The sequence below is a fragment of the Mustela nivalis genome (assembly GCF_964662115.1).
Source record: "Mustela nivalis genome assembly, chromosome: 3".
NCBI lineage: Eukaryota > Metazoa > Chordata > Mammalia > Carnivora > Mustelidae > Mustela > Mustela nivalis.
This window is the reverse complement of record NC_139022.1, coordinates 119,814,209-119,833,973: the sequence shown is the minus strand read 5'-3', so window position 1 is coordinate 119,833,973 and position 19,765 is coordinate 119,814,209. Positions and strand designations below refer to the sequence as shown.

The following is a 19,765-nucleotide window of genomic DNA, read 5'->3' as shown; positions in this document are numbered from 1 at the left end:
CTGCGCATGCGCAGGGCCATCCGCTGGGTATCTCGAGCCAGGGCGGAAGCCCAGACCTGCTTTGCAGGCTTGAGCACATGTTAGCACCCTCCTGCCTCCACCTAGAGTTTCTGATTCAGTCAGGGCGGTCCCGAAATGCAGTTCAAACCAGTGTCCCAGGGATGTCATGTTGCTGCTCCCAAGCCCACCCTTTGCCCACACCGACCTAAGTTCCCACTGGCGTCAGGGCCTGGACAGCTTCATGCAGTCAGTAGATGGTCAGGGCAATTTTTATTTGTTGTTATGACTTCTTATATCACGTATTTATTTTTTACATACATGAGGCATACTAAGTTGTAGAAGAAAAAGCAAATACAACTACACTTGAGAGGATATCAAAATAACAGTGTCTACAGAAAATGGGATGGAGGCTTGAACCATCTTATTTTGACACAATTTTGCCTTTATTCATGCCACCAATAGACATGAAGCACCCCCCCCCCCCAGCTGTGGACCAGGCGCTAGGCTCCAGGGTGGGGCATGGCAGAGGACAGGACACAGGCTAAGCACAGGGGGACCCTACAGACACCCCTGAATGGAATGCTGTGGGCCACTGCAGAGGGCCTTCTCTCCCATTTGGTAGAAAGGAGGTGGTGGTCACAGAAGGCTCCCAGAGAGCCCCGTTCCATTTTCATGATTCAAGAAGTCAGTCCAAATGGTAACAGAAATGATGAACACTTCATGTTTTCTCATTCAATTTTATACTCTGCCTCTGTGAGACCAGTATCACTATCCCATCCACAGGAAAGAAAACTGAAGCACAGAGAGATTAACACACTGTCCCAGTCAAATAGCTGGTCAGCCATGAAGATGTTGGGCAAATCACAGACCCTCTCTGAGCCTTGGATTCCTTCTGTGTAGAGAGGGAGTAATCACCTGCATCGTGGCATCGTCAGGAGGGTGAAATGATGAGGTTCATATAATGTTTGCAGCAGGTGCCTGCCATGTACAGCATGTTTAATACACAGTAACATCAATGACTGTTGTTTGTAGGCAGAAGAACAAGGAAGGTCATCATTTGTTGTTGTTGTTTAAGGGATGACCAGATATAGTCATCATTTACCCTGAGATGACTTGCCTAAGTTTCCACTGGGGCTTTGGCAAGAACTAAGCCTAGAATCCGTCTCCATTACGTTCCTCCCCAGCACCTCCAGAGGAACAAGGATGAGTCCTTGAGTGGTCAGGAAGAGAAGGTAGAATGGAAGCAACTTCTTTTGGAGGTCAGGAACCTGCTGTCCTGATTTCTACCTGACAGCAACCCCAGCACTCCATTATTTGTCCATCCATCCTCAAGTAGGGTCAGGGAAGGAACATCTCTCTCACCTAAGAAATAAGCCATTATTATCCAAAATGGCAGTGAACACAAGGAAGAAAACTCATTCCTGTTGAATACTACTAATCAGGAATCTTGTAGTTGAAAGTGAAAAAAAACCACTCAAAGTGCCCTAAATTGAAAGGGAAAGGTATGGGTACACACACCTCAAAATTCTGGGACTATATTGGATGGATTCAGGAGCAGCTGGATTGAGGTTTTGAAAGCATGCCAGCAGGATCCCATCCCAAAGCTCGCTTTCCCCTATGTAGAGCCTCTACAAGCAGGCTCTACGGTGCCAGACCTACCTCCGAATGGATGGGCCCCTTCTTTCCCAGCAGTTGTAGTTGTTCTCATGAAGACCTCTTCGACCTCCACTGGGTTATATAGCCTTATATAAACCATCAGTGAGACCAAGGGGTGGAAGTTCTTCTTGGCCTGGCCTGGATCATGTGAGTGAGGGTGAAGTCAGTGCCCCCAAACAAAATCCTGGTACTGTTTCTGAAATAAACAGGAATGGAGGCTGAGCAGGCAAAGAATAGGTGTCCACCCCACATAGACGATTCCGTCAGTCCTTAGCAGAAACCTGGGAGGTTACTTTTACTCCCCCCTCCATTAGACAGATAGGGAAGCTAAGGTGCAAAAGAACCAGGGAGTAGCAGAACAGGACCCACCTCCCACCTCCCCTGATGAAGTCTCTTTGGTCTCAGGCACCCTGCAGTCCAGCCCTGCGACCACATCCCCATCAGGGTCCCTCAGCGGCTCCCAGGATGATAGCGACTCTGATATGGCCTTCAGTGTCAACCAGTCCTCCTCAGCATCTGAGTCATCCTTGGGTAAGGAGGTATAAACCCTAGAGGGGGTAGGGGCTGCCCTGGCTCCTTCAGCTGTGCCAGAACCTTCCTGAGACTGAGCAAGGATGGCCACCTTTGCCCCCTGCATCCTCTCCTTCCCCAGCCATACATTCATCTAGAGGGAGGAGATATCTACATATCGTATCCCAAAGGGAGATAATGGTGCTTGATGCTTGGGGGAAAGAGGGTAGGGTAGGGGCAAAGCCCAGAAGAAAAACCCAAGTGTCTCTCAAAATTATTTCCCCACAGGTTCGGCCACAGAAGCTCTGGCTTCTGGGGGTTGCCCCAGTGGAGCCCCGCTGAAAACCACATTATTATGGTCTGTCTTGTTCTCCCTTTTGCAGTGACCGCACCCAGCTCCCCACTGAGCCCCCCAGTGTCCCCCGTGTTCTCCCCACCAGAGCCGGCAGGCAGCAAGAATGGCGAGTGCACAGTGTGTTTTGACGGCGAAGTGGACACAGTCATCTACACGTGTGGACATATGTGTCTGTGCCACAGCTGTGGCCTGCGGCTCAAGAGGCAGGCCCGCGCCTGCTGCCCCATCTGCCGGCGGCCCATCAAGGATGTCATTAAGATCTATAGGCCATAGCCTGGCCTGCCAACGGGCCTTGGCCAGAGCAAGGTCACCTTTCTGAAGGCCCCCTGGGCCAGGCAACCGCTGTGGTCACCAGGGGGTCCAAGGGCAGTGGCCATCCGGTCTGCCACTCTCCAGTGGTGGACAAGGCATGACAGTCATGGAGATGAGTCCCTGGGGGTCTGAGCCCAGGCAAGGGCTGCTTCTGACTCAAAAGTGCTTTGTTCCCAAAAGGCCGTCCCAACAGCGAGCTCAGGAACTGCCTGGCAGACCACCCTGTCCCTTGGTGACCTCTCAGCTGGGAAACAGCATTCTCTGTGCAATGCTCTTTGCATTGGGTTGGGTTGAGTGTGTGTGAGAGAGGGTGAGGGGAGGGAGCTGCCAGAGAAGCGAGGGAATGTGTGTGAGAGAATGAGTGAGCGAGAAAGCATAGATATTTATCCAGGGATCCTGGCTCTAGGAGGTTATTTAACACTAAGGAATGTGCAATCCAGAGCCCAGACGGTAGCGTGACTCGAAATTATTCACTTTCTGGGGCTGGAACGTCAGCTGGTTTTGAATGTATGAAGCCTGCACCTTGGAACTCCCTTGGATGGTATAGAAAAGGGGCACTCAGATTTTCTAAGGGGAGGAAAAAATAGCTCATTGTTTACAGCTCCCAAGCAGCAACGCCTTGGGGGGAAGGTGGGTGGAGAACTGAAAAGAACAATTTGCTTTTTTAGTTTCTTTCTCAGTCCTGGAGAGGAGATTGGATGGGTGTTGCGGCCCACTGAGAGCTCTGGGTGCTGTCATCCCCTGAAGCCTTTCACCCCTTCACCCCAGATAGCCTAATAATAAGCATAGCGCACCTTGACTCAGTCCCTCTGGATGTTTTTTGTCTGTCCCACCCCTTGCTGTCCCCAAGAAGACAAGCAGCAGGTTCTCTTTTCCTGGGGGAGGAAAAGAATCCAGGAGGCAGCTGACTCACCTGCAGTTGGAAAGGCCACCCCATCCCGCAGACGGCTCTCCACATTTCGTTTTGTCACCCTGGGCCTGGCATTCACCAGCAGCAGTGGGCACCACCAGGGCAGCCTGCTGGGGAAGTGGGAGGAGGAAAAGACTTTGCAACTGGTTCTGATTCTCAGCTTCTCTTTCGCTGCTGATTACTAAAATGTTAAATAATCATTAAAATGTTAATAGCTGAGATACTAAAATGCTGACCGTAGGACTCTCCCCCTTCAGAGAGAGTCCAGGGCCATTTGCAGGCATTTCCTGGGACCTGGCCCTGTCCCTGACTTCTTCACCCCTGTCGAGGACCACGTCTGCAGACTCCCAGACCAACCCCGGGGCTGATAGGCTGGCGCAGGCCCGCTCCTTCCTTTTGCCTCCAGTTCTGTCTGGGCCTAACCTCTGCCCTACTTTGTGCTGTATCTTTAAGGAAGCCCCTGGGCCTCTCTGATTCTCAGTTCCCAATCTATCTAAGATGAGGCCCAGTACCTGCCCACTCCAGAACCCACGAGAGGACCAGCATAACATCTAAAAAGCCCGACACCCTGCGAAGAATAGGTAACATTTTTACTACAATTCCTAAACTGCTCCTCTGCCGCACAGATGATGGCAGGGAAAGGAGAACATTCAGAGAGTTTCTGCATTCATAGAGCACATGTTTGCCAGGTGTCTGGGGGCCCAGAGCGCAGCCCAGTTGGGCCCTCATCAAATCAAAGCCCGTAAGACCAGTTGGTCTTTGCGATGCTCTTGGACCACCTGCTTCTTCTCTGTCTGACGTGGTCATAGTGTTCTGACCTGGTCACAACTTCAGAACCCCCACCCTTGCTCCTGCAAGGACCCCTGATTGGCTTTTTTTCCCCCTAGTGAATCTGGGAAACGTGCCCGCCTTCAAATGTTGTGGCGGAAGTTTTTGGGGAAGGACTGGAGCCCCAGGAAAAGAGCTGGAGAAGCTCGGTAGCACCCAGGGCCCAGCTGCATTTGGCCAGCAGGAGCCTTCCACGTCCCCCATGCGGGGTGTCAGCACACCGCGTGTGAGAGGACGCTTGACCTCCTCCCCACTAGAGCTGGTTCTCCAGGCAGCAGTGCTGCTGACAGGATTGAGCCAGTCCCAAGCTCTGGTGGTCTCAGAAGCCTGCGGGAGGCAGCTGGTCTCCCCTATTCCTTGCCCTTCCTAACTGCCCCCACCCCTGGGTTCTAGCCAGGGTCATGTACAGCCATCACTGGGAAACCAGTGACTGAGGGCCTGGACCCAACGTGGCTCCAGGCCGTGCTCCTGGTGACCAGTTACCCAGATCAAAAGGAGCTGGTGGCCTGTTTAACTTGTTCCGCAGCTGCTATAAATAGCCTCCCTGTTTCCAAGAGGAATTAAGGGGGTGTTTATCTTCTAAAAACCAGACATTTCCTGATGCTCTAAACTGATTTATTCAGTGCTATAGAGGAGCGGCTCACATGGCCCTCACATGGCCGGAGAAAGAGGAAAGGGATCCCCTCTTTCTCACTTCACGCCATTATGTGCCTCGGCGCTGGGCTGGAGAGTCATCCCTGCACATGGATCCTGCGAGGCAGGCCTTCTTACCCCACTGAGTCAGATCTAAAACACCACTGATGATAAAATACACCATCTTATGTTCCACTAAGGGGAAAATACGCAGATTTAACTAAGATGCCTCAGCTATATGATTCATTCTAATCAGAGACTTGAAATGTGTGTGTGTGGGGGGGGATCCTGCTATTTAGAATCGATAAAATATGGTATTATTCCCATTTGGCAGGTCAGAGAACTGAGGTCCTGTGAGTGAAGTAATGGGATCACATGTAATAGGTGGCAGGGCTGGGATTCAAACCCAGCAGTGTCTGGTGCTCAGTCCCACCCCCTGGCTGCCTGGCCCCAAGCCCCGGAAAGCTTGAGACTGCCTTGCATTTTCTTTCTAGAACCTTCTCCGGGTGCTCGCTTTGGCAGCACATATACTAAAAATAGAACCTTCTCCGGGCAGCCCCTGGAGGGACCCTGGGCACCTGCACCTGTATAAAGGGTTCCTGCCCCAGACTGTGGTCCCTCTGCCACCCATATCCTAGAAGGACAAGTGTCCTTCCTTTCAGGCTCACCTTCCCGCTGCCTGCCTTCTGGCAGAGTTGAGCCATGTGAGATCCTGAGTCCAACCCAAAGGCTTCCTTTTGTGACACAGAGAAGCACACACGGGGCCACTTTGTGGAGGAGCCAAGGCGTTGTCCCACCACCTTCCTGGGCCTCAGGAAGGGATTCCAGGGCTGAGAAGGGGGAGACCGAAAGATACACCTTTGTTGTGGTCTTGTGCCTGTTTATTTTGAACCCCCAGAGAAATTGGGCTGTTTCCAAGTCAAAACAAGCTTCTTTCCCTAGTCCAATCCCAGAACTGGGAGTCTCCTGGGGTTTACCCAGGGAAGCTGCTCCCCTAAGTGCTGCAACACTTTGCTCAGCACCCACTCATCGCATGGCCTGTGTTCTGGACACGGCACTGGAAACGGACTAAAGACAGAGCCCACAGGGAGCTGACAGTCTGGAGCTGGGCAGATTTATAACCTTTCATGTGCCCCATCAGGCACTGGGGCCTGTGCTAGCACATAGTAGGTACTCTTTAAAGGTTTATGGAAGAAATCCAGAAATTAAATTACAAGGGCTCAGGGTTTTGGTAAAACACCACATACACATGCACACGGTCATTCAACAAACATCTGCTGTGTGCCTGCTAGGTGTGGGGTGCTGGGGATGTGGAGCTGAGAGGACAGTGCCCTAGCTCTGCCTTCAGAAGTAGAGACATTAGAGGACAAGGAGATGCTAGGGACAGAATCCTGTGGTCTTATTCGGCCATTCTGTTGCCTTTGGGGATCTATCCTGGTGAGTGCCCCAGAGCCTTCCCGAAAGCTTCAGGCTTTGAGAAGCCTCTTCAGCATTATAAATGCCAGGCACTTTGTAGCCTGTGCGCTGCTGCCAAAATGGCCTTGGGCAGAACCCTCAAAGGCTCCACCTTTTGATGATTACCCTCAATTCCCCCCAGGGAGACCCCTGGGGTGATGGCTACCTGCTACTTTCAGGCTTGGGAGTGGCTGCTGGAAACAATCCCCTGGTCCCCAGAGAACCCCATTAGTTCCAGTCGAGAACGGGCTTGAGCAAAGTCTTGGAGAATGAGAGGCAGTAACCTCCCCCTGCCCAATCCCATCTCTGCCCCAGTTCCGGCAGAGGGATGTCTGCTCAGGAACACGTGGCCTCCTGGCATTTCTTGGTATTTCATTGTCTTTCCTAAGCCCCTAATGAAACAACTTGTACAACAATCTGTCTGTGCCTTATGAAAGTGTCTGTGCACTTTTTATCCTTTTTAAAAGCAACTTTAAAAAGTGGGCAGGGGACTAGCATACCTAGTAGTATTCTAGAAATATGTGCTAATCACAGAAGCCCTTCTGTATTATGTTTTTTGATGTAGGAGTGATGAAGTGTACGTCTCTCACCCCATCTCCCCACTACCTGTGTACAGACCTTTTAAAAAATGTCTCTTATTCTTATTTTTCTGATTCAATACTGTGACTTCTCCAATACAATCTAATCTTTGGGGATCTGTAATAAAGATTTTAAAACTTGGGTGGACTGGGTTGGGAAGGGTTTGCACTGGTCCTGTGTGTTGTGCTTTTGTGTGTTGTGTGTTTTGGTTTTTGTCTATTTTTATCTGTTTTATATTAACATAATTTTTTCTGTTTAAAAAACAAATACAACTTTGGCTTGTTAAAAAAGAAAGCTTCTTCAGAACTCAATTTTAAAAATCGCAGTAGCACATACTGTTGGAGAGTGAAGGTGAGGGGTACAAAGCATTGTTGACCTTGAGGAAACATTTTGCAAGTTATGTCCATAGAGTCCTGATAATGTTTGGTCCTTTTGCCAAGGAACTATTGTGAAAATATCACAAGGAAATCATTCTAATCAAGGATAAGCTCATAGGCAAAGATGTTCATTGCGGCATTATTTATAATGGTAAAAAAAAAATTGTATAAGCCACCCTAAACCAGCCAACCAGCAAACCAGAGTGAACTTGCCAGAGCTCTCGGTTTCAAGTGACAGAAACCGAACTCAGACCGGTTTAAGGGGATTTAAAAATTCAGTTACCTGCAAAGTCCAGTGTCATGAACCCAAGAAGCCACTTCAGGTACAGCTGGATCCAGCATCTGAAATGCTACTACAGGACTTGGTCTCCCCTGCTTCTCACACTGTCCTCCTTTGCTGTGGCCCAATCCCAGGAGGGTTCTCAAGACAATTGGGCACAGCACGGGGTAGGAGCAGCCTACAGCCTCCCTGTGTGGGCCCACCTGGATCACATGCCCCGCTCTGAGCCAATCACAGAGGCCAGGGAGATCCAGGCCTCTTACTGACCAGACCTACCATAGGCACTCAACTCCACCCAATAACTGCTCTCCTAGAACTGAGAGTAGGGAATTGCAGTCTCCAGTGAGGAACTAGTGCTGAGCAAGTTGGAACAACAGGCATTGCTCTCTCTAAGAAAGGTTGAACTAACAATGATACAGATATGTACCAAGTTAGTGGTATGACCTATGAAGCCAGACAGCCTGGTCCTCACCACGACACTGAGCGAGACACTTACCTCTTTGTGCCTCAGTTTGCTCATCTGCAAAGCAAGAATCCTAAGGTTCCCTGATTGTAGGATGGGTGTGAGCATTATTGAGATCGTGCTGGTGATGTGCTAGGCACCATGTCTGGCACTCAGCAAAGAGTTTACAACACGGGAACATGTTTATGTCAAAACACGGTGGGAAAATCAAGATATAAAACTACACATACACTCTGATCTCGTGGTTGTAAAAACAAGCAAGCAAGCAAATGAACAAACAACAGCCCCCAAACCAGACTGTGTTGGAATGACCAACAGGAAAGAAAGAAAAATCTCCAGGGGGCTGTGTTGGGATAATGGTATTATCGGACATTTCCCCCTCCCTTGTGTTTTCTAAATTTTCTGTAATGACAAATTATTGCTTCTAATTTAAACATGCTACTTGGAAAAAGTATTTCCCGTCCCTGCAAAAACTGATGAAAACAGCTAACCCTTGCTGGAATTCGTCAGGAATTCCCAGGCTGACTGTCCTAAGTTTGAGATCCAAATTTAGTCACAGTGGAGATAAAGGCCTGCAAGCTTCCAGTGGAGACCAGGCCAGGCTGACCATTTTGGTTGGGCTTTCTCCCAGCCAGGCTTTAAGGCCCAGATTTCTGGGGGTGGAGCCTTGCATTGTATGGGGAGTAGCCAGGGAAGGGAGAAGGTGGAGCCGCTCATGCCTGCTTTTCCTGGCTTGCTGAAATAGCCTGGTTTGGTGACACTGAGTTTGGGGAACAATGGGGCAAGGAAAATGAAGTTGCATTTATGAAGCCAAAAAAATCACGATTTTCTTACTTCTCTCAATGAATCTTTACAACAATGTTGGTCTCCTACAGGTGAGGGAAGCAGGGTCCCTTCAAAGTAGAAGAAGGAAGCCACCCTAGATGTGGCTGTCCCAGAGCTAAGACAAAATGTGCCTCTGAAAGATAGCATTCATTTCTAGCAGGCCAGGGGACATTTTCACAGATATCATCTAAAAATCAAGACTTTTTTTTAAATAAATAAGGGTAAAGACCATTCTAATCTAGACTCTTTGGATTTTAAGAGACTGAAAGCCAACTCAAGAAAAACAACTTAAGAAACAACTCACACAACTAAACTGGTCAATCCTGCTTCAGTAATGGTTGGATCCAGGTGCTCACATGTCACCAGGTATCTGCCTCTGTCTCAGTTCTGCTTTCCTCTGGGTTGACATCACTCTCAGGCAGGCTCTCCCTCTGTGGTAACCAAGATGGTCTCTAGTGGCTCCTCACTCATATCATACCAGCTTAGTGACCCTTTAGAAACCTTTCAGGAAAAGTCTCAGGGCATCTGTCTTTTGACCCCTTGGATCAAAAGCCCAATCCCTAAATCAGTTTCTGTCACACACCCACAGCTGATACAAAACCAAGGATGACGTGGCCCTTACCCTCTAGGACCAACCAATCTAGAGGGGAAGGCAGACTCATAAAGAGACATGTTCAAACCAGTGTGGACCTGAGCCTGCTAGGACAGATCAAATTCAAGGCATAAAGACCATAGATCATTTAGTGATATATAATTTAAACATCCTTCATTCTCCTGGCTGTTCAGGCTTTCACTGATGCCTGGGTCATGCTTCCTAGTACACCATATTTCTCTTCAAAGGCTTCAATGTACAAAGCCTGTGCCCCAAACCTCACCATCCCGCCGCCAGAAGCACAGCTAGCCTCAGAGGAGTTCTGTATGGAGACTTCTTTTTCTCTTATTTCCCGGCTTCCTTCAGGACAAACAATTCTCTGCAAAGATAAAAACAAATCATCTACTGGACATTTACTATGTGCTAAGGACCTCCAGGACATGTCTGGCTCCTCATTCTAGCTCTTTGAAGTAGGTCCCATCATTACTTCTGTTTTATACAAAGGAAAACCAAGACTTCAGATTAAGTAACTTTATGCCATTCCACATGGCCTCTCAAAGACAAAAGTCGATCCCAGGATCTAGACCCAGGGCAAATGGTCCCAGAACATATGTCCTTATGATTTCACTGACCCCACCAACAATCTGTCAGAGATTTTATACTCCCATTTTGCAGACAAGGTAAGAGAGGCCCAGAAAGGGCAATGACCTGCCCTAAATCACACAGCTGTGAGCTGTAGAGTGGGAATTTGAACCAGATCTGACTCTTCCCACAGCTTCACAGCTTGTCTGTGGGTAAATTATCAGAAGGGGGTTGGGGGGAGAGGAGCAAGAGGAGGGGGAGGAGAAAAGAGAAGAAAAGTGGGAATAGGAGGGGAGGGACCCAGGTTGTGCACCTAGAAAGGCAAAGGGAGAAAGCTTCCTAGCTGGGTCCCTGACTTACACAATGGCCATCAGTGCGGTTCCAGGGCCAGAGAATCTTCCCTTCTCCCTTCAGGCTCAATTCTGCTGGCTCTCGGAAGCTGGTTCTGGCTCCCACACAGGGATGTGGAAAACAGGAATATTCCAGGCATCCACAGTGGGAACAGAGCGCCGACCTTGGCTGTTAAATGCACCCAGGGGAAGCTTCCAGAAGCCCAGGGGCGGCTGCATCAACAGAAAGTGCCTGGGGCAGCCAGTCAGCTTTCCTCAGAGGCCCCCCTCCTGGCTTGGCTTGCTCAGGTGTAACCCTTCTCCCTGAGTGGTGCGCCTCAGCCTGCCCTCTCCTGCCTCTCCCCAGCTGCCCGGGAAAAGCCATCGTCCTAGGAGCCCAAAGCGTCTGCTTAGGAGTCTGCAGAACTGACCTGAATTCACGTCCACGCCCTGCGGCCAACAATCAGGAGCCCCAGGAGTGCTATTCATCCTGAAGCTTGCATGGATATGGCCTCTGGAGTTGTACAGTGGGAAGCCCCCTTCTCTATGCCTCACTTCCCTGCCTCTAGGTGGGGCCTCTAAGACCATCCCCTCAAGCCCATAGCGGGGAGGAAGGGAGCCAGATTGTGACAGAAAGAAAGTGTCTCCTGGGGACCTTTGCCCGAGGGAGGCTTCCTCCTGGCTTCGCAGCTTGGAGCAGCTGTTTGCAGCCTGTTGGTGCCCAGTAGGGTGTGGGGCGGTAGAGGGGAGGGGGTGATGAGAGCACAGCAGAGAAGATAGATGGGCCTGGGGGCCAGGCCTGCCCCTGCTGTGGGATCTTGGACAAGTTACTGACTCTCTTTAAGCCTCAGTGTCTGGATCTTTAAGGTCTCAGCCCCCTTGTGGATTGTGTCAAGATGAATCAACTGGGTCAGGAAGTGGTTGGCATTTGGGAGGTACTCGGCAATGGTGGTTCTTCTTTTTACCAGCGTTGTAAGCTGTGCTGTCTCCCTTCCCTCCCTCGTCCCACCCCCCACCCCCCACATCCCAGCTGGGCCTCAGTCTTCCACAGTCCCCTGTGCCTTCCCCTCAGGCCCTTACTGCCTCAGGGGTTGGCCCCCATGACACTATTAGCACATCTACAGGTGATCACGCAGGGTCTCCCAAAGAGTAGGACCTCGGTATTTAATCCTCCTCCCCCACCCCCACCGTGGAATTTCTGGCATTAACACACCTCCTTCCCACAAGGAATGAAAGGAAGGGGCAATCAGATGGCGGGGGCTTGCCAGGCCTCTGAGTTTGCCCTGGCCCCTCGCCCCTTGCTTGTTTTGGCTCCCTATCAAGAATGCTGGACCAGGCCTGGGAGGCTGACTGACCTCAGACTCCACAGGGAAAGTCACACTTTCGCTCAACTCCCAGGAGCAGCCCTACATTCCAGGAGGGGCGTGGGAAGGGCCAGACCTTCCCCCAGCTCCATGGACCAGACTGGGGAGCTGCCTGGAGCCTGGCCTTGCTCACAACCTCAGCACCGGCCATGCCCACCTCCACATCCCCCAGGGAGATCTGCACTCCCCCCACCCCCAGTGGGTGGAAGATAGAAGATACCCATTGCCAGCACAGGACAGAAGTGAAAAAAATTTCCCAATGAGATGTCTCTGTCCTTCCCCATCTAGTCTTCCTTGCTAGCTAGTGTTCTCCCTTTCTGGTACCCACCCCCAACTCCAGCTTCAAAAAAAATCCCAGAACCCTCTCCATTATTCTGAACACTTCTAGTCTCCCTTCAGCTTCTGTCCCCTCTGAGAGGTAGCTGCAGGCAGTCCTAGGGCTGTTTAGATTTGACCGGGGCTATCCCTTCCAGTCCAGTCTTCCTGTCTATCCACCCTGGTTTGGGGGTGGAGGGTGGTGTTGGGGCAGGGAGGGGGGTTTCAGCTGTTCTAAACAGAGGCCTGGGCGAGGCTTCCCTGAGCAAGTCACACCATAGGTGGGCCTTGGAGGGTGGACAGCAGACGGCCAGCAGACTGGCCGGTACAGAAGGGAGATGCCCCAGCGCAGAGGACGCGGGGCTGCTTGCTGAGAGAGCAGACCAGGGGCCAGACAGAGAGCCCCAGGAGACATTTTCCTTCTGCTACAGCCAGGCTGTCTTTCCCCAAGAGGATCTCAGGACTCTGCTGCCTAGTTGGCTTCTAGGTGGGCTTCCTCCCACAGGCCAGGCTTCCCAAGCTCCAGTTGGGACACAAGGCCCTGGAATAGCCCGGGCAGAGGTCAGGAAGCAAGGTGGCCTCGGGTGGGCCCCACCCCTTGGAACAAAGAGCTCTTCCCTAGTCTCACCTTCTGGGCGTTGAACCTGGAAGTCCTGAGGTCCTACAGAAGAGGCTTTTCCAGGCTCCTCCTTGGGAGGGGCCGGCTGTTTCTTTGCCAAAGATGGAGCATGGTTGCCCTCTCCTGGTTGTGGGAGAGTGAGCCAAGACAAGCAGAAAGAAACTGCTGGATGAGCAGTCAAGGTCCAGGCACTGGATGAAGCTACGGCTCCCACCCCATCCCTGGCACATCCTCGAGATGTCACCAGATGGCCTGGGAATGCCGGCTCCTGTGGATGGCCTTGTGGGTCCAGGGAAGCTTGAGGAGGACTCATTAGGGTGACACGGAGTCTGGGCTGAGATAGGTCCAGGCTGAGGTTACATTAGAGCCTGGGACTTAGCTGAAGCTTTGTTGGGGAAGGACTGGGGCCGGGACCAGGACAGGTTCCTTCCCCAGACCCTGAAAAACTAGGAGGATACTACCTGGCCCCTAACTTTGGTCCTCACCTCAGGCCACTGATCTGACTGGCTCAGTCTAACCTAACATACAGCCCTGTGATCAGGGCTGTTAATTAAAATTAAACAAGTAGGAGGAAATACAAGAAAAAGAAAACTTCAAGATATGATGCTGAGTGAGATAAGCCAATCACAAAGAGACAAATACTGGGTGATTCCACTTCCATGCAGTCTCTAGAGTAGCCAAATTCATAGAGACAGAAGGCAGAAGAGAGGCTACCGGGGACTGGGGGAGGGGCGTGTGGCGTTACTGTTGAATGGACACAGTTTCTGTCTGGGAAGATGAAAAATATTCTGGAGATGGATGGTAACGATGGCTGCACAAGGAAGATGTAGTTAGTGCCACTGAACTATATGTTTACAAACGGTTAAGGTGGGCGAGCTTGGGGAGAGCACTCAGTTAAGCGGCTGACTCTTGATTTCAGCTCAGGTCATGGTCTCAGGGTCGTGGGATCGAGCCCTTCATCCAGCTCTGTGCTTAGCGTGAAGTCTGCTTGAGATTCTCTCTCTCCCTCTGTCTCTGCCCATCCCCCTGTTCACTCTTGCTCTCTCTCTCTCTCAAATATTTTTTTTTAATGGTTAAGATGGCAAATTTTATGTTATGTGTTATTTTACCACAATTGGTTTTTTTTAAGGTTTTATTTATTTATCTGAGCACAAACAGGAGGAGCAGCAGAGGGAGAAGCAGACTCCCCGCTGAGCAGGGGCCCCGATGCAGGGTTCGATTCCAGGACCCGGAGATCATGACCTGAGCTGAAGGCAGATGCTTAGCCAACTGAGCCACCCAGGCACGCCTACCACAATTTTTTTTTTAATCGGGAAGAAAAGCAAAATTCTCAAATATAGATGAGGAATGGCAGTGCTCTAAAACTGTCACTCTGGCCGTTGGAGCTAAGGGGAAGCTTCCCTACACCCCTGTCCCGGTTTGCTAGGGCCACCATGACAGACTATCATATACTGGGTGGTTTAAGCCACGGAAACATATTGTCTCACAGTTCTGGAGGCTGGAAGTCCAAGGATAGGTGCTGTCAGGGTGGTGTGTTGGTGACTCTCTTCCCATCATCACATCCTGGGATGGCCTTTCCTCTGCGTGCATGTAGAGCAAGAGATCCCTGGTGTCTCTTCCTCTCTTTATGAGGACACCAGTCCTCCTGGGTGAGCCCACCCTTCTAACCTCATTTAACCCCCCTTACCTCCCCAAAGGCCCCATCTCCAAAGGCAGTGGCTCTGAAGGATCAGGCTTTCAGCATATGACTCCTGGAAGGGTCATTATCCTTGTTTGGTACAAGAAGGGTCTGGACAGTGGGAAAAGAGATCTGACGTGGCGAGGCCGCCTCCATCTGGAGAGAGTTGGCCAAGGGGCGCCCAGCCCAGGGAGCAGGTTAATGGAACAGCACACCCTCAGCTTTACCCAACGTGCCACCGGTGGGGGGAGGGGGGTGTGGTAGTGGCAGACACTACAGCAGAGTGGCCTGGCTAAACCCAGGAGGACATGAAAATCCTGATCTACCCTACGAGGGTCAAGGGAGACTTCTGGGAGGAGCATCTTGAAGGGGGAGCAGATGGTCTCCAGGTGGAGAAAAAGAGGAAGGATTTTCTACGTAGGTGGAAGAGTGGGTTCCTGGGCGATTTATCAGGCCAACAACAAGAACAAAAGTCTAAGAAGGAGCTGGTTTGGAGAGGATGGATACTGCACCTTGCCAATAGCTTTTGAATATTTCTTTGTAAATAGTCCTTGTTATTTTCCCTCCCTCCTTCACGTAAAACAGAAAACACTTAAGCCCTGATTCACCTTTTAAGTCTCTCCCCAGAGCAGTGGTTTTCCTGATAAATTGCAAAATTGCCTCGCTAATCCTAAGCGGTTAAATCAGATTAAATCAGGACAGTGAGTGTCCCAGGGCTGTTTATCATTCCCCACTTGTTTGCAAGGAAAACAGGCGATGTGCCCTGGGTAGGGGCTGAGAAGTGAGCTCTGTCAGCAGCATGACCCCAGCAAAGTGATCGGCACTTGCTTGCTCCCCTTGGTTTCTGTAGTAACACAAGAGGTATGTGATAGCCCCAGTCCACCTAGAAGACCTCTCACTATAGGATCTGGGAAGAGTAAAATTCAAGAGCCCACCTATCACTGATGGAGAGAACAGTGATGATGGAGAGACTCGGGCCACCTTCTCCTTCATGGATAAAAGAAAGAGGATATGTGGGGTCCACCCCAACTCTTCCCTTTTGTTCCCCTACGATTCCCCAACCCCCATCACTCTGACCCTGCACTTTGCCAACTTTATGAAAGTGGAAAGCTCTTAGTTTTTAAATATTAACCGAGTGTCCTTGACCGCTGACCCTTCCCTCCCTTATCTGGGATCTCTCTTCTGCTCCCCTCTTCGCTCCCTTATCAGGGACCTCTCTTCCCCACAGGGCAGAAAGCACAAAGGGTGCAAGGGTTCAGCACCTAATCTGATGCTCTAGGACCAGTCGGGGTCACTGTGTGGATGGAATTGAGGACTGGCTCCTGAGTTCTATGTCCATACCCCATCAACATCTTGACATGATACCAGCCCCTGCAACTTGGCCATGACCTTGGGGGAAAGGGAGGGAACCCCAGTGGAGTGGGGTCTCCAAGTAGAAATGAAGTTGTGAGGAAAATAAGCTCACTTCAGGCAAGCCTGGGTTTATGGATTGAGATTCAGACCCGTGGTACACATGCTTCCCTCTATGCCCCCTCTCCAAGTGCATACACACACATTTTGTTTGGGTCACGCCTACTCACCCGTCCTCCATTCAAACCTCACAGCTTCCGCATGACCTCCTCCAGAAAGCCTTCCCTGGCAGATGCCACCCTTCACCCCTGCACCACCAGGCTGGGTTAATCTGTACTAACTTGCTTATTTCTCTGTCTCCTTCAGTAAACCATTAGCTCCTCAAGGGGAGGGATAAGTTCTAGTTTACTCTCGGATCTCTGGTGCCCACCTCTTAGAAGGCACCCCCAGATGGCTCTCCACCGGTAAGTGAGGAAGACAGAGTGGGCTAAAGTATCCAAGAGGGAGTTATTTCTGAGAGCTGCCAAAATTGGCTTCTGTCAGACTGGACCATGTGGACCACAGCTTTTTAGCCTTGAACACCCTTGAGAAACCACCATAGAATGCCGCTAACTCTCCTCCTGAATCAGCAGAAGGGAAGAGCAGTCTCCCCTTCCGGAGCGCAGAGCCCTCCATATTTGCTATATGAGCTCTTCCTTCCATACACTTTCTTTGAGCCTCCGCATGTCCCAGTTGTAGACGGCCCTTTCCATCCTTAGGCACTTCTTCTCATGATAATCCCTTCAATACCTTCCCCTCTGGTCCCTGACGTGGACAGCTATTTTTTTTTTTTTTTAACTTGTCCCGCCCAGCCTTTATTCCCCTCCTTTGGGAACCACCACCTCAATTTCCCTCGGGGGACAAATCCCACCCCACTCTCATCCGTGTGACTCCTGCCAGCGGGTATCATTCCCCTGGCTGCGAGCTGCGCACATGGCCCGGCCTGGCCACACTTCCCACCTCCTCCTGACCTCACCCCGCCTCACCCCTTGGCCACACCACAGCTGCAGGGAATTTCTCAAAACATAAAGCAAATGACATAATTCCTCTGCTAAAAATCCTTCAAAGATTCTGCCATCCGGCCTAAAACTCTTCACCAGGGCCTGCAAGGCCTTGAGGCATCAAAGTCTCAACTTTAAGGTCACGTACTCAGATATACCCATCCTGACCACACTCCGCAGGTGTGGATTCCTTGCATCCCATTTTCTTCACAGTATTTTTTTTTTAAAGGTTTTATTTATTTATTTGACAGACAGAGATCACAAGTAGGCAGAGAGGCAGTCATAGAGAGGAGGAAGCAGGCTCCCTGCTGAGCAGAGAGCCCGATGTGGGGCTCGATCCCAGGACCCTGGGATCATGACCTGAGCAGAAGGCAGAGGCTTTAATCCACTGAGCCACCCAGGTGCCCCCACAGTATTTTTTTTAAAAGACTGTATTTATCCACGTGTTGGAGAGAGAGGGAGCACAAGCAGGGAGAGCAGCCGGCAGAGGGAGAGGGAGGAGCAGACTCCCCTCTGAGCAAGGCCCACCCCATCCCCATGTAGGAATCGATCTCAGGACCCCGGGATCATAATCTGAACCGAAGGCAGCTGCTTAATAGACTGAGCCAGCCAGGCGCCCCTTCTTTATAGCATTTCTCACATTCTGTCAGTTTACTTTCTCTCTCACCCTATCAGAAGCTGGATGAAAGCAGAGACAAGTCTATCTTACTCATTTTTGAATCCCCAGAACCTGACACAATATAGGGAGAAGCTGTGGACAATGACCCGGGTCTGGGAGTGGCCAAGCACAGACAGGCAGGCTGCTGCTGTGGCAAAGATGGAGGTGGTCTGCCCTCAGGGGATTAGCGGGCCAGATTTGGCCCACATAGAGCTCCCAAGAGCTGTAGGGAGATCTGCTAAAAAAGACGGACATCAGTGATGTTGAAGGGAGGGAAAATCAAAGAAGCAAGGCTTCTGAGAAAGCCAGAGGGGACCCAGAGCCCGGAAGGCGAGTTGGCTATGGTGGGGAGAAGGACATCCGCTGTGCTGTGCAGCAGAGAGAGGAGGTGTCCACTGTGTGGGAAGGTGGTAGGTTTGGGGTGCGGATGTGAGCTTTGCCCCTGGAGTCCTCTATTATTACTCCACGAAGAATGAGCTGAGATCATCAGCTGCGAGTCTGCGAGAAGTAAAGGGCTTAAGAAAAGAGAGCCGGGGCTTGGGGTGGAGGCAGGAGCTGTGTTCTCAGAATGGGAAAGGAAACCTAGAGAGTCACAGGAGGATTGCAGGGCGGTGGTTTCTGAGGATGGAAGGTCCCTGGCATGCAGTGGGGTCAGGTGGCTGAGGGGCTGGGGAGCAGGAGTTCACCGGAGGTGGGACGGAATGAGGCTCAGGAGCTGGATGGGTCACTCAAGTGAGCCTCCAAGTCCCCCCACACGAGCTCCAGTCTTCTGTGACTTGGAGGGGTTGTCCGGTGGGGTGGCAGATGGCAGCCACAAGGCGGAAGGGAGGGCAGTATGGTCAGATGATAGAATTTCAGGGAGAGGGAGCTGGGAACCTGCAGAGCCATCCTTGGCCCCCAGGCACCCCATATGGATGTGGACATGTCTTCCCCCTCATACACCTAGAGGGAGCCTGTCCCCAGGGGCAGCCCAGCTCCAGTCCAGGGAGGAGAGGAGAGGACCCCTCAGAGCCTCAGCCGCTGATCTCAGAGAGGCGGGCGGGGCAGGGGGAGGTGACCAAGCATGCCTGTGCGTGCCCGTGTCAAGTGAGTGCAGGAGCATACGTGAAAATGTGTTAGTGCAGGTGCAAATATGTGGGTGAGTGTGCAAATGTGTGTGGGAGTAGCGGTTGTGTATGTATGTACGGGTGGTGCGAGGATGTGTTGAGTGTGAGTGTGGGTGTGAACGTGTGTGTCCATGTTAGAATATATCGTGGCTGAGGGTTCCTGTGGGGGGTGGTGTGAGTTTCTGGGACTGCTGTGTGTGTGAATGTGGGCAGGTACATGGGAGTACCGGTGTGTGTGAGAGAGGGTGTGAGTGTGTGGATGCAGGAGTGTGTGTTGTGGGAGAGAGAGAGAGGACGGGGAGGGAAGGAGAGAGAAGAGGGGGAGGGGCAGGTTCAGGCCAGCTGAGGGGGTGTCCAGGGACCACTGGCCCCAGGGAAAGTCTGGAAGAAGACAGAAGTCCCAGAGGGCTGGGAGGCAGGGCGGGGTCACCTTGAGGATCTTCCAGGGACATGGGCTCTCACCCTGCTCTACTCCTGTGGCCTGGAGGCTTCTTCAGCTGAGTGGTGGCTTCTGGGACAGGGTTCACACCATGTATGGGCAGTTTCCAAATTGCTACATGTATTTTTATCATTAATTCTAAGAAATGCAAAGTATCCCATTGATTAAGTGATCCAAAATGTATTCATCGTTCCCCTAGTAATAAACATTTAAATTGTATGTGACATTTTCCAATGGTTATGGGAACCCTGTCCCAGAAGCCATCACTCAGCTGAAGAAGCCTCCAGGCCACAGGAGTAGAGCAGGGTGAGAGCCCATGTCCCTGGAAAATCCTCAAGGTGACCCCACCCTGCCTCCCAGCCCTCTGGGCCTTCTGTCTTGCAGGTCCTTGAAGCTCTTTTTGCTCATCTTACAATTTCTGTAGGAAATTTCTATAGGAGGAATTCCTTGCAGAGGAAGTGTTAAGTCCAAAAATATGCAAAGATCTAAGACAGTAGACCTCCACTGCCA

General features: G+C 51.2%; 1 protein-coding gene and 1 long non-coding RNA gene across 3 annotated transcripts in view; one reads left to right on the top strand and one right to left on the bottom strand.

The window, feature by feature from the left end:
• NEURL1B (neuralized E3 ubiquitin protein ligase 1B) overlaps nucleotides 1–7,532 on the top strand; it is a 38,799-nt gene extending 31,267 nt beyond the window's left edge. Inside the window, exons 4-5 of one of the 2 annotated variants that reach the window (XM_082723219.1) lie at nucleotides 2,062–2,187; nucleotides 2,550–7,532. In XM_082723219.1, coding sequence (XP_082579345.1) covers nucleotides 2,062–2,187; nucleotides 2,550–2,794 — 371 coding nt within the window. In that variant the 3' untranslated portion in view covers nucleotides 2,795–7,532. The remainder of the gene's footprint in view (nucleotides 1–2,061; nucleotides 2,188–2,549) is intronic. The other variant, XM_082723220.1, reaches the window with a different exon arrangement.
• Nucleotides 4–10,854, bottom strand: LOC309860772. Its single transcript, XR_014309617.1, has 5 exons — nucleotides 10,718–10,854; nucleotides 10,059–10,154; nucleotides 3,747–9,614; nucleotides 1,660–1,852; nucleotides 4–1,362 (listed from the first exon to the last, which is right to left on the bottom strand). It is a non-coding gene; the product is annotated as an uncharacterized lncRNA (long non-coding RNA).
• Between the last annotated feature and the right edge of the window lie 8,911 nt (nucleotides 10,855–19,765).